General features: G+C 41.9%; 1 protein-coding gene across 1 annotated transcript in view; it reads right to left on the bottom strand.

The window, feature by feature from the left end:
- Positions 1–14,208, bottom strand: part of LOC126235752 (serpin B6-like) — a 70,511-nt gene that overhangs the window by 19,693 nt on the left and 36,610 nt on the right. The window contains exon 4 of the mRNA XM_049944544.1: positions 12,958–13,165. Coding sequence (XP_049800501.1) covers positions 12,958–13,165 — 208 coding nt within the window. The remainder of the gene's footprint in view (positions 1–12,957; positions 13,166–14,208) is intronic.

Here is a 14,208-nt window from a genome sequence, read left to right as displayed (position 1 = left end):
AATGCTTTGTTAATTTAATTTAAAAAATTTTCAAGCACAAAAAGAGACCTAATTTCAAATCTATCGTAAAGACACTCGAATTAACTGTCTACACCATATCTACTTACGTTTTCAAAATAAGAAAGTAATTTTCAAACCCACGAAACAAAAAAAAAAAAGGTCTCTGCTTTCCGCCAAAACACACGCGCGTCAGTACACCCACACAGCTGATTGTCTAATTGGTTCAGTTCATCCTGCCATTTACGATCGGTATGATGAACTACTAGCAGCCTAGCAGCTGCAGTGGAGTGTATACACGTAACTACGTAACTAATTTGTTACAAAATGTTGCTCACTATAGGATACATAGAAGAAACGAAGTCTGTAGCTGATCAGCTACATTGCGCATTAAAGGGTCAATTTGTGCTGTGAAATAACCATTACACCACACGTTTGAATTCCCACCCACCCAGACGTCCACACCAACACTGCTCTTGCTCTCTGGCATACCAGAGGCAGGACACACCTGCTTATCGCAGAGCGCAGCGGCACGGACAGTGTTGTCAGAGCATGCGTGTATGAAGACGGGAGCGCAGTCGACGCCCCACGTGGAGCATCTGGGTGCCTACTTCTTGGGGAGGGGGAGGGGACTGGGGCAGACACTGCGCGGTTCAGCGCCGAAGTCGTGATATGGCGAGCCAGTTTTGGCTGGCCTGGGGAACTGCTGGTGGAGTCGCGGTTATATGTAGTCTACGAGATTAGGAGAAGGTGACTGGTCTGCCGCAGGGCGGTTTGTGTCAGACAGGACGGCTCCAGGCCGGTATGGCTTTTTTTGTTTTTTTTTTGTTTTGGGATGGTCAACTGTCCGCTGGACCGCAGGCAGTCGAGCTTAAGATGGAGCGCAGACGCAGCGATGGCAAGCAAGCAACGAGGTGCAGCGGTTTTCCCTGGTGGAAAGACGTCTGCGGGAATTCTGACGGGGTGGCCGCGAAATGAACTGAGGTGGAGTGAGGGGCTTTGTGACCTGAAATACTGAAACAGACATTTCGAATCACAGTAAAGGGACGAACAAATTGACAATTTAACCATTTTTGTAACAACAGCTAAAAAGTTGTTAATGTCCCGTACTATTATTATTACTTATAAACATTTTAATAACTGAATCCATTACGTATTTTACACTTGTGACACACCAAATGAAAGTGTATGGTGCTAGCAACTACATGAAACGAATACACAAATGTTATAAACATGTTTAAACTTTACGTAAATAGTGCCGTAACTACGAAATCCTCCACATACACACAATTTCTGTTGTCAGCATGAGTATCTTCATAATAAAACATTCAGTTAACATTTATTCATATTCAGGAGATGTAAGAAAGTGTAAGTGTTTTGAGCAGAGCGCCGGATGTGGCCGAACCAAAGAACATAGAATATAGGGACACACTCCTACGCCGGGAAGGTTTAGCCTCGTTCAGCCATATTGCTGAGTCTTGGTAAAGTTTCCTATTGCATTCCTGCTCTTCGATCTCAGTTAAAACAGTAATAAACCTTTCGACTGTTTTGCGGCGGCGTAGGTGACCGACAATGAATGGAATTAACCCAAAAAATCAAAATCAAGTTTTCAACTGCCTGAAAATGAATATTCATCCATTAACGTTTGAAACTACACACTCAGAACTGATTGTCAGTTCAACACATTAACCTGAACAGGGTAGGTTTAACATATGGTTTTAGCGGAGGAATAAATTTCTGACATTCACCAAGATGGCGGGCAGGTTTCAACTGATGTCTATAATCGGCAATGACGACGCCATCTCCCCTATATTCTACCTCCTTGGGTCAAACAATACAAAAGTACTGTAATAATGCATATATTTATTGCATTTCCTGCTTGTTTATTTGTAGAAACTAGTTTAGTAACAGTTTTTGCAATCCGATCCACCTTGAGCAAATATTTTTTCTTCTTATTTTACCCAGACATATTTCGATGAAGTTACAACGCCATTAAGTCCATAATGATGCTGTAACTTCACGAAACGTATGTACGTCTGAGTAGAAAAAAAGTGTATCAAGGCGGATCACATCCAAAATCTAATTTATCGGTAACGCAAAAACGGACATAAGAGGTATCTCAAGATGAATATTCTTTAACAATGTTTATAATCAGAGACGACACACTTTTTCTCCATTTTGATTGTCGTCGAGACTCTTCGGTTCACTTGAGGAATCTATTATCACTATACTGCGCTGTGTGCAAGATACGCCGTATGATACTGATTCTATCGTTATAGTGGATTCTGCTTAATAGATTGTTACGCCCTTATGGAATTAAAAGCTTGATAATTTTCTGCGCCGTTATATTGCATACTGTACTTTGTCACTGTCCGCATTCGTCGATCGATTCGTATAAATCCCCATCGCATTAAAGGAGATTCGATTGATCGAAAGGTTCTCCAACAGGGGTGACTATTTTGACATTTTTAAGATGCTGGAAACCACGCCCCCTAAGGTCAAATGACTGGAAGCTGGTGCTAATGGGTACGACTAAGGAACTCCCGAGAGTCATGCAGCAGAGATACAGAAGTTCTATCCTCTCCTCCAGTGTATTTCTTCATTGAAACCGAACTTGAGCCAGTGAGACTCACTTGACCTGTTAGAAAACATGCCGAGTCCTGTGCCAAGAGGCAGGAAAGGAAGAAAGGTAGTGGGCCTATTAATAGTCAACAGTTCAAACTTACGTGGTGGATTACTTTGGAACAAACGATCACTGTCGTTTGTACTCCAAGGTCATACTGTGGTTATTCGAGAGACTGACAGAAGATTGAGATGACCAGAAGTTCACAAGTAGTTTCATCGACGCTCACAATTTACAACATTGTCCCTAGGATTGTCTGTGGCTCCCAGATCTTAGCCGACTTTTGAACCATGAAAATTCAGTGACCAACAAGGTTGTGACTTCATGGATTTCTGCTATGGAATCGAAAATATTAAAAATCTAAGAAAATGTGTGTGCACCCTACACAGTCAAATTCCTTGGGTAGCTGGTTCTAAAGTGTAGTCTATTATTTATAGAAATTAAGGTTATTCTGTGGAGTATTATGTGGTTTCCCACCAGTGTTGCTACTACTACTACTACTACTACTACTACTACTACTACTACTACTACTACTACACCTCCTCCTCCCTCGTCATTGTCAGTACTACATATAGTGTGGTCTTTGACTGAAACTTTTTTATTGAGCTGCAGCCACATTCTCTATATTGCCGCGAAGACTACGGGACCAACGGCGACTGAAGAGAGTCGTTCAACGGGACAGAAGTGCAACGCTTTCGCAAATTACTGCGGGTTTCAATGCTGGGCCATCGCAAGTCTCAAAGTGCGAGTCCTTCAACGAAACATCATCGACATGGGCTTTTGGAGCCGAAGGCTCACCGTTGTTGACTCCACGGCACAAAGCTTTACTGCTCGCCTGGGACCGTAAACACCGACGTTGGACTGTTTGTGGCCGGCCGCGGTGGTCTAGCGGTTCTAGGCGCTCAGTCTGGAACCGCGCGACCGCTACGGTCGCAGGTTCGAATCCTGCCTCGGGCATGGATGTGTGATGTCCTTACGTTAGTTAGGTTTAAGTAGTTCTAAGTTCTAGGGGATTGATGACCACAGATGTTAAGTCCCATAGTGCTCAGAGCCATTTGAACCATTTTTTGGACTGTTATTTATTTATTTATTGTTCCGAGGGACCAAATTAAGGAAAAGTCTCCATGGTCATGGAACGAGTCAATACATGAAATTATAACACGATATTAGAAACAGATAAAATGAAATATAAAAAAACCATTCAGGTGACAAGTCTTAAGTTTAAATGAAGAAAATCAACAATGTAACACTGGAATTTGCTTAATTTTTTAGCTCTTCCAGGAGCTCCTCGACAGAATAGAAGGAGTGAGCCATGAGGAAACTCTTCAGTTTAGACTTAAAAGAGTTTGGGCTACTGCTAAGATTTTTTAGTTCTTGTGGTAGCTTATTGAAAATGGATGCAGCAGAATACTGCACTCCTTTCTGCAGAAGAGTCAAGGAAGTGCATTCTACATGCAGATTTGATTTCTGCGTAGTATTAACTGAGTGAAAGCTGCTAACTCTTGGGAATAGGCTAATATTGCTAACAACAAACGACATTAAAGAAAATATATACTGTGAGGGCAATATCACAATTCCCAGATTTTTAAATAGGGGTCGACAAGACGTTCTCGAACTTACACCACATACAGCTCGAACAGCCCGTTTTTGAGCCAAAAATACCCTTTTTGAATCAGAAGAATTACCCCAAAAAATAATACCATACGACACAAGCGTATGAAAAATGCGAAGTAGACTACTTTTCGTGTTGAAGTGTCACTTATTTCAGATACTGTTCTAATGGTAAATAAAGCAGCATTTAGCTTCTGAACAAGATCCTGGACATGGGCTTTCCACAGCAGCTTACTATCTATCCGAACGCCTAGGAACTTGAACTGTTCCGTCTCTCTTGTAATATGCCTATTCTGTCTGATCAAAATATCGGTTCTTGTTGAATTGTGAGTTAGAAACTGTAAAAACTGAGTCTTACTGTGATTTAGCATCAAATTATTTTCCACAAGCCACGAACTTATTTCATGAACTACATTATTTGTTACTGTTTCAATATTACACACAAGATCCTTCACTATCAAGCTGGTGTCATCAGCAAACAGAAATATTTTTGAATCACCTGTAATACTAGAAGGCATATCATTTATATAAATAAGAAACAGCAGTGGCCCCAGCACCGACCCTTGGGGAACGCCCCACTTAACAGTGCCCCATTGGGACTGAACACCACTACCAATCTCAATATTGCGGAGAATTACCCTCTGCTTTCTGTTCTTAGAGGCGAACCAATTGTAAGCTACTCCCCTTACTCCATAATGGTCCAACTTCTGCAGTAATATTTTGTGGTCAACAGTGTCAAAAGCCTCAGTTAAATCAAATAAAACACCTAGCGTTCGCAACCTTTTATTTAATCCGTTCAAAACCTCACAGAGAAAAGAGAATATAGCATTTACAGTTGTTAAGCCATTTCTAAAACCAAACTGAACATTTGACAGCAAATTATGTGAATTTAAATGCTACAGTAAACTTGTATATACAACCTTCTCGATAACTTTAGCAAACACCGATGGCACAGAAATAGGTCTAAAATTGTCAACATTTTCAATGTCTCCTTTTTTATAAAGTGGCTTCACTACCGAGTACTTTAATCGGTCAGGAAACCGACCACTCCTAAAGGAAAAGTTACAGATGTGGCTGAGAACTGGGCTAACATTCGTTGAACAATACTTCAGTATTCTGCTAGATACCCCGTCATATCCACTAGAGTTCTTGGTCTTTAGTGATTTAATTATTAACTCAATCTCCCTCTTGTCAGTAACATGGAGGAGCATTTCAGGTAAAAGTCTCGGAACACTTTTTTCTAAGAGCGCTATATGATTCCCTGTTGGGACTAGGTTTCTATTTAGTTCACCTGCTATATTCAGTAAGTGTTTATTAAATACACTACATATATGCGACTTATCAGTAACACGGACATTCCCACTACGCACTGATTCTATATCCTCGACCTGTCTCAGCAGACCAGCAACTTCCTTTACGACTGACCATATGGTTTTAATTTTATCCTGAGACTCAGCTATTCTATCTGCATACCACATACTTTTTGCCTTCCTAATAACATTTTTAAGCACCTTACAATACTGTTTGTAATGGGCTACTGCATTTAGATTTTGACTGTTTCTAACGTTTTGATATAATTGCCACTTTGTTCTACAAGATGTTCTTATCCCTCTAGTCAGCCACCCAGGCTGCCTGTTTGTGCTAGTACCCTGTTTTAAACGTTGTAACGGAAAGCAACTTTCAAAGAGCATGAGAAAAGTCTTGAGAAAAGCATTATATTTATCGTGTACTGTATCAGCGCTATAAACATCTTGCCACTCTTGTTCCTTTATAAGGTTTACAAAGGTCTCTACAGCAACTGGATCAGCTTTCCTGAACAGCTGATGACTATATTTAACACGTGTTGCAGCACAAAAATCTTTTAAAGTTAAAATTTGTGCATCATGGTCTGAAAGGCCATTCACCTTTTTGCTAACAGAATGCCCTTCTAGTAATGAGGAATGAACAAAAATGTTGTCTATGGTTGTTCTACTGTTCCCTTGCACTCTCGTTGGAAAGAATACGGTTTGCATAAGATTATATGAATTAAAGAGGTCTACCAGCATCCTCTTCCTTGCACAGTCACTTATACAATTAATATGTAAGTCACCACATATAACTAACTTTTTGTATTTCCTATAAAGTGAACCAAGAACCTCCTCTAGCTTTAACAAAAATGTTGTGAAATCGAAGTCTGGGGATCTATAAATAACAACAGTTAGAAGTTTAACTCCACTAAATTTAACCACACCTGCACAACATTCAAACACCTTTTCAGTGCAGTACTTTGAAACATCAATTGACTCAAATGGGATGCCGTTTTTCACATACATGGCTACTCCCCCACACCGCAAAGAGCTCCTCGAAAAGCTGCCAGCCAACCTGTATCCTGGTAAAGGAAGCCTCTGAATTATCTCCTTATTTAAGAAGTGTTCAGATATACCAATAATTTCAGAGTCAACATCTATAAGCAGTTCACTAACTTTATCTCTAATACCTTGTATATTTTGATGAAATATACTAATACCCTCATTACTCGGATACCTAAGCTTTGTCAAAAGTGATTCCCTTGTTAGAGAGACTTCCCTCAAGCAGGAATACCTATCAGCTGACTTCAATCTAAAAAAGATACAGCTCTAACACCCACTACTGCAGGAATTTTCCCATGAGTGATCCCACCTATGCTGACACCTATAAGCTTTGCCAACCTCCCCTTCCCATACCTGTTGAGGTGCAGGCCATGTCTAGCGAAACCCGTCCTGCTTATAGACTCCACCGACACCACTGAAATGTGACCCATGCTTTCTGTCATCAGCGCACCCCCAAGTCCCATGTTATTACGCCTGACGGCTGTATTAAGATGAGGCAGATCGTGACGCTGAAACAGTTCCACGAAATGCACATTCGTGTTGCCAGTCTGAGTGGCTATCTTTTCCAGGTCACCATCTATGTTATACTCCCCATCCCTACCAATAATATTACCAGCCCCACCCACAATCACTACCTGATCCTCTTTAGTAAAATCCCTACATAACTCCCCTATGTTAACAGTCACCTGAGCCAACCCAGCATTAGGCTTCACAATGCTGGTGATCTGGTACTCACTCCCCAGCACATCCTGCAACTGCTGGCCTACACCTCTGCCATGAGAACTACCTAACAGCAGAATCTTCTTCTTTGCAACTGTTTTAGGCACAGTAACTACTGAGGTCTGCTGCATACTTCCTACATCTACAGCTACTAGAGATTCCTCTCCACTAGACTGACAGTTGGTCATATCTATTGTAAACACCAATAGTAAAACTATCTGAAAATCTTTTTCTCCTAGCAGATCTCTTGCCAACAGCCAGCTCCCATTCCCCAACCTCCTCCTCCTTCCTCATCCTATCTAGCTCCTCCTGTGCGTTTTTCAACTGCACCTTAAGGGCACAGATCTTACGCTCCTGCTCCTTTATCAAGTTATTCTTGCTACATAACCTGCAGTTCCAGGAGAAGATCTCACCAGAATGCCCACTGGCTTCCCCACTACTCACGAACCTACGGCAAAGCCCACACTTCTCACTCATGGTAAAATTTTACTTTTTCTAAGTTCCGCTACTGCAATAAGACGATGTTAAAAACCTGACTACAATAATCACAAACTTACTCTACAAGGGAAGTAACGACTGTTATTAACAGTATTAATAAACAACAAATGTGAATATAACAAAAGACTAATACAGAAAGAGAATCAAACGTCTAATGGCACAGTAACGAAGCTGAAAACAGTTCCCAAAAGGTTCTTCTGAAATTATTTCACCAGGAAACATCAAGAACACCGGTTGAAGACTACTAAAGTTCCTAAATAAACCACTATACACAAACAATTAATTTGTACTTAGCTTTCAATGCGCCGCTACAGCTGCAACTGGTCAGCGCGGAATGTAAACACAGGCAAGAGGTTAAGTTGCTCGATACGAAACACTCACAAATATCAGGTCACAACAAAAGAAAGGCAGAGGTGAATGAAGAAACAACTAATACGTCACTTATATAGTAAATATTATCACAAAAACCGTTAAAATATGTATCTGAAACCTAAAAATATATGAAAACTTAGAGAGCGATCTCACACGCAGTCACTCGCTTATGACGTCACACCAAAGATCAAACTGGACTGACTGGAAACATGTTTGTTCGGACGAGTCTCCTTTCAAATTGTATCGAGGGGATGGAGTGTACGGGTATGGAGACAACCTCATGAAGCCATGGACGCTGCATGTCAGCGGGGGACTGTTCAAGCTGGTGGGGCTCTGTAATGGTGTGGGGCGTGTGCAGCTGGAGTGATATGAGACCCCTGATACGGCTAGATGCGAGTCTGACAGGTGACAAGTCCGTAAGCATCCTGTCTGATCACCTGCATCCATCATGTCCATTGTGCATTCCGACGGACTTGGGCAATTCCACTAGGACAATGCGACACCCCATACGTACAGAACTGCTACAGGGAGGCTCCACGAACTCTCTTTTGAGTTAAAACATTTCCGCTGGCCACCAAAACCCCCCCCCCCCCAGACATGAACATTTTTGAGCATATCTGGGATGGCTTGCAACGTGCTGTTCAGAAGAGATCTCCACCCCATCGTACTCTTACGTGTTTATGGACAGCCCTGTAGGATTCAAGGTGTCAGTTCCCTCCAGCGCTACTTCCGACTAGTCGAGTCCATGCACGTCGTGTTGCGGCACTTCTGCTTGCTCGCTGGGGCCCCAGTCGATGTTAGGCAAGTGTACCCCTTTCTTTGGCTCTTCAGTGTATGTACATTGGTGACACGCTAGTCGCCGAAGTCGTGCCAAATTTGAAGACTTGCACCTGGCCATTTATTGTTATTAGTCGACGGCTGTACGTTTCTTCCATTTCGTACTTATTCTATCCAAATACGTGCTACATTGCAAAGCTTTGAGGTCCGAATATCAGTGAAACCCCGAACTTGGCAGCCTGTGGTTCTACATCTACGTGATTACTCTGCAATTCACATTTAACTGCTTGGCACAGGGTTCGTCGAACCACAATCATACTATCTCTCTACCATTCCACTCCCGAACAGCGCGCGGGAAAAACGAACACCTAAACCTTTCTGTTCGAGCTCTGATTTCTCTTATTTTATTTTGATGATCATTCCTACCTATGTAGGTTGGGCTCAACAAAATATTTTCGCATTCCGAAGAGAAAGTTGGTGACTGAAATTTCGTGAATAGATCTCGCCGCGACGAAAAACGTCTTTGCTTAATGACTTCCATCCCAACTCCCGTATCATATCTGCCACACTCTCCCCCCTATTACGTGATAATACAAAACGAGCTGCTCTTTTTTTGCACCCTTTCGATGTCCTCCGTCAATCCCACCTGGTAAGGATCCCACACCGCGCAGCAATATTCTAACAGAGGACGAACGAGTGTAGTGTAAGCTGTCTCTTTCGTGGACTTGTTGCGTCTTCTGTCATGCCACTGAAACGCAACCTTTGGCTCGCCGTCCCCACAATATTATCTATGTGATATTTCAAACTGAAGTTGTTCTTGATTTTAACACCCAGGTACTTAGTTGAATTGACAGCCTTGAGAATTATACTATTTATCGAGTAATCGAATTCCAACGGATTTCTTTTGGAACTCATGTGGATCACCTCACTTTTCGTTATTTAGCGTCAACTGCCACTTGCCACACCATACGGCAATCTTTTCTAAATCGCTTTGCAATTGATACTGGTCTTCGGATGACCTTACTAGACGGTAAATTATAGCATCATCTGCGAACAACTTAAGATAACTGCTCAGATTGTCACCCAGGTCATTTATATAGATCAGGAACAGCAGAGGTCCCAGGACGCTTCCCTGGGGAACACCTGATATCACTTCAGTTTTACTGGCTCTGAGCACTATGGGACTCAACTGCTGAGGTCATTAGTCCCCTAGAACTTAGAACTAGTTAAACCTAACTAACCTAAGGACATCACAAACATCCATGCCCGAGGCAGGATTCTAACCTGCGACCGTAGCGGTCTTGCGGTTCCAGACTGCAGCGCCTTTAACCGCACGGCCACTTCGGCCGGCACTTCAGTTTTACTCGATGATTTACTACGAACTGTGACCTTCCTGATAGGAAATCACGAATCCAGTCGCACAACTGAGACGATACCCCATAGGCCCGCAGCTTTATTAGAAGTCGCTTGTGAGGAACGGTGTCAAAAGCTGTCCGGAAATCTAGAAATACGGAATCAACTTGAGATCCCCTGTCGATAGCGGCTATTACTTCTAAGTCGGGATAGGGTGCGGAATCGCATCTCCAAAACTTGCTCTTTCGTCGTTTAACAACTACTGTCTATGTTTATAGACCCCGGGATTTCTTAGTTCATTGGACGTATTTGAGTTTCCTGCCCCTAATTTCGTGCTATTAATGGGTGGATTAACAGCTTCTTGGCCAATCTTTTCCTTCCTTCCTTCAGCTGCAAGATTAGTTATTTCACCGTTCAAACAGTATATGGAACATATCACAGGACCGCTACCAAAATATGTATCAGTGGAAATATTTCGTCCTTCGCCGAACGGCCCGCTGTCCGTGGTGGTGTTGCAGCTTATGAAGGCGGAACAAATATGTTGTGACTACAGTTGGTTCTCGTGGATCTTTACGTTCTGATTCAACAACGTACGCTGATTGAAATCACTCCGTAACTACCGTAGTCGCTATCCGGTTGTTTTGCCCCAGTTCTTTGGGACTTTTAATCTCGTTTGATGCTTTGGATAAGAGTATGAAGAGTTATCATATGTGTAATGAAGCATCGACTGTGTATCTGGCGGTAATCTCCCTATTATATGGGACTTTTAATTACGTTTGAAGCCCCTGCCTTGATTGGCAATGTTTTTTATTGGGTAAGCTCAGTCGTGGTGCAGTATTTTATATATAATTTATATAATTAGTACCCCCCCACCACCACCAACCCCTGAAACATACATGTGTCCTGTGCCCCATAGTCCAATCGAGTTTTGACTTCCTTCTGTGATTTTCAATTTATTCGTTTATTATTGTCGTTAACAGCAATTTATACTTTTATCAGTTTGTAATTTCCCTTGATTGTGTGATTATATCTAGAACAGGCGAAACGCGTCACGTGTGTAGATTAAATAAACCTGTCTTGTCCAACCAAGACTGTTCTTTCTGTATCTAAACTGATTGAAGTGTTTTCCTAGTAATCACGCTTATGTGAGTTACGGACAATTATTTCACGAGAATCGGTTCGGAGTTAACGCGCGGCCGCGGCCACACACACACACACACACACACACACACACACACACACACACACACAGTCGTTCAGAATTTAGTAAAATTTTATTTTGTTTCGATGTCAGACAGATATACGCAAAGAATAGTGGGCACAACTGTGATTGTTACCCCATTAACATACATTCAAAAAACATGCAACGGAGAAACTTTCTGCCAACGTAAATTAAAATAGCGGTAGCCGTTAAGTACCGTAGTTGGATTATTAAGTTGATGTGATATCACACCGTTTAAACTGGTGGGGGCGAGGGATACCTTTAAACTGAGTCTACAGGAATGCCAGGCGTCTCGTGAGAGGGAACTAATGTTGTGGTAGATCACTTAGACCAGAAATTCCTTTAATTTTTCTGAGTTCCAACGAAATGTAGGTTGGCAATTGTGCATAAGCACGTCGGATATCAGTCGTCAGCATCTTTCTTGAGTCGTTTGAAGAATAAATACTGAGATACGAAGACATATTTTGACTTATCAGTATTTACATTGCTCACAGCCCAAGTGAACCTGGAATCGACGGCGACCATAAAGTGAAAGACATTACACCGATTAAACCCAGAAGTTTGATTCGCGGCACGCTACGTTCAATGAGGAATCTTATTTTATCGACTCCGAGCATAGAAAATGCCACAGATTCCAACACTTTCAATACTTTTTAACAGTTTAGGACCTAAATAGAATATCTGGAAACGTAATATGATGTATGAAACGAATTTCCAACATATCTGGATGGATGACAATCACCGAATGCCTATCACATAAGTGCAATGATGTCTGAAATGTATCGGAATCCGAGTATATTGTCATCGGTAGACATCTTCAGAGTAAATTTGGCAATTAGTTTAAGTTGCATCCTAAAGAAATATAAATATTTTTCTATGGAGGCAGCATTAGTAACTCTCGATAACAATCACTTGGGTGTTACATTATTTCTGTTGTGTTAAGAAATCTTAAGCGATTGAATTAGGACAAGCGATAGAGAAGATCCATCGAAAACTATCATCTTTAGAAAAGAATTCACTTCTACTGCCCGATTGCGCCACGCCACTCACGGAGCACACGCCGAAATAGTGGGAAGTGTCACGAATACGTTTACTTGCGAAACTTCTTAGTGTCAAGCAACACACTAATTTCTACATACATATTGTGAAATGATCATGACGGGAAAGAAAGTTTAACGTACATAACTGCTTACTGATGTATATTGTCGCTCATCATTCGCAAACGCAACGTCAAGTGATAAATAATAGTAGTAAAAAAACTACTATCTGCCATGGATCGTAGTGCCTCATGTGGGTTAAAACAATTCAACTGGGGACCATACTAAAGTAGTTATGGTGTTAAGATGAAAGTATCCATCAATACAGTAAAATAAAACTGAAAATCATTCAGCGTCATGCTTAGTGCGAATAGTAACTGGACAAGAAAAATTGCTTACCTGGAGGGATTATACTTTTTATCTTCTGGTTCGTCTTATTTTCTACCCAGTCATTTATTATTTTCCGTGCTGCTTCCTCTTGTGAAAAATCCACTACTTCTGCTCCAGCCTTGAAGCTAATAGCGGAATTGTTGAATTCTTCCTTAATGTTGAAACCATTCTTAATAAATATCCTGTTAGCTACGTTAAGCAGCACGTCGTTACTTTCCTGAAATATTAAAACACACAAAAACTGAAGTATTAAAATGTATTTCATACTCAATTCTCAGAACACTTTTGACTTTTCAGTGATAATGAAATTTGGTTAACGAAAATTCAAATGTTTATTTTCGCTTAATCAGGACGAAGCGCGTCAGAGGACGAAGCGCCTCATCTTTCCACGTGTACACTGCCGACAAAAGAAAAGAGAGAAAAAAAACTCAAGAGCGAGATCATGTTATTGACAAGCGTTGTGACAGGCAGGTTATCATTGTAGGCGTATGTGATAATTTCGGATCAAATTAACCACACGTCACAGTAGAAGGTGCCCAAACAGTGGAATCATCACACACTGTCTCCCTTCTGGCGGCAATGCAGGCGTGTACTGTCAAAGGCAGATGATCCTGAAGGTACTCGCACAGAACGGCATCCCGCGATAGACTGTCCCAGCGACCTTGAAAGTTGTGTTGAGATTCAGCAATTTTTCTTGCAGGCTCTGGAGAAAGAGAAATTTCCCCGTATAACATGTCCCATGCGCGTTCAATTGGTTAGAGAGCTGGTGATCTTTTTGGACAGGGCCGTTGCTTTAGACCATGAAAGCACGTTGCGCCGCTGGCAGCCGTATGTGGACGTGCACTGTCCTGATGAGACAGCACATTACCTTCTGGTCGAAGAGGTGAACAGTACTGGAATAACAGCCTGTGCATTGCAGCAGTCATTGATTACTTCATTACTTCACCAAGCAGGAACATCATGTTGTGAGAGACCGGTTACAATACGCGATCACATTTGAAGTCCAGGCAAGCCGCTCACGGTGTATGCCATACACAAGTACACCCATCATTAGTGCTCTCCAGTCGACCCTTCCACGATACCAGGGTAGCCGTGCTTGGCGGTGTCGTGGTGTCAGTGATAACCTGGACAAAGGTAGAGGTCGTCTTAGTAGTTCAGCAAGTGGACTGTTCTCAATGGTCGTTGCTGCCACATCACGTGTGAAGTGTGCCCAGATTTCTTCTGTGGATGACGTTCGGTTGGCCACCGCTCAAAATGCGT

The sequence above is a fragment of the Schistocerca nitens genome, chromosome 2 (assembly GCF_023898315.1).
Source record: "Schistocerca nitens isolate TAMUIC-IGC-003100 chromosome 2, iqSchNite1.1, whole genome shotgun sequence".
Taxonomy (NCBI): Eukaryota; Metazoa; Arthropoda; class Insecta; order Orthoptera; family Acrididae; genus Schistocerca; species Schistocerca nitens.
Note: the sequence above shows the minus strand (reverse complement) of the source record. Positions and strands in the feature narration are given on the sequence as shown.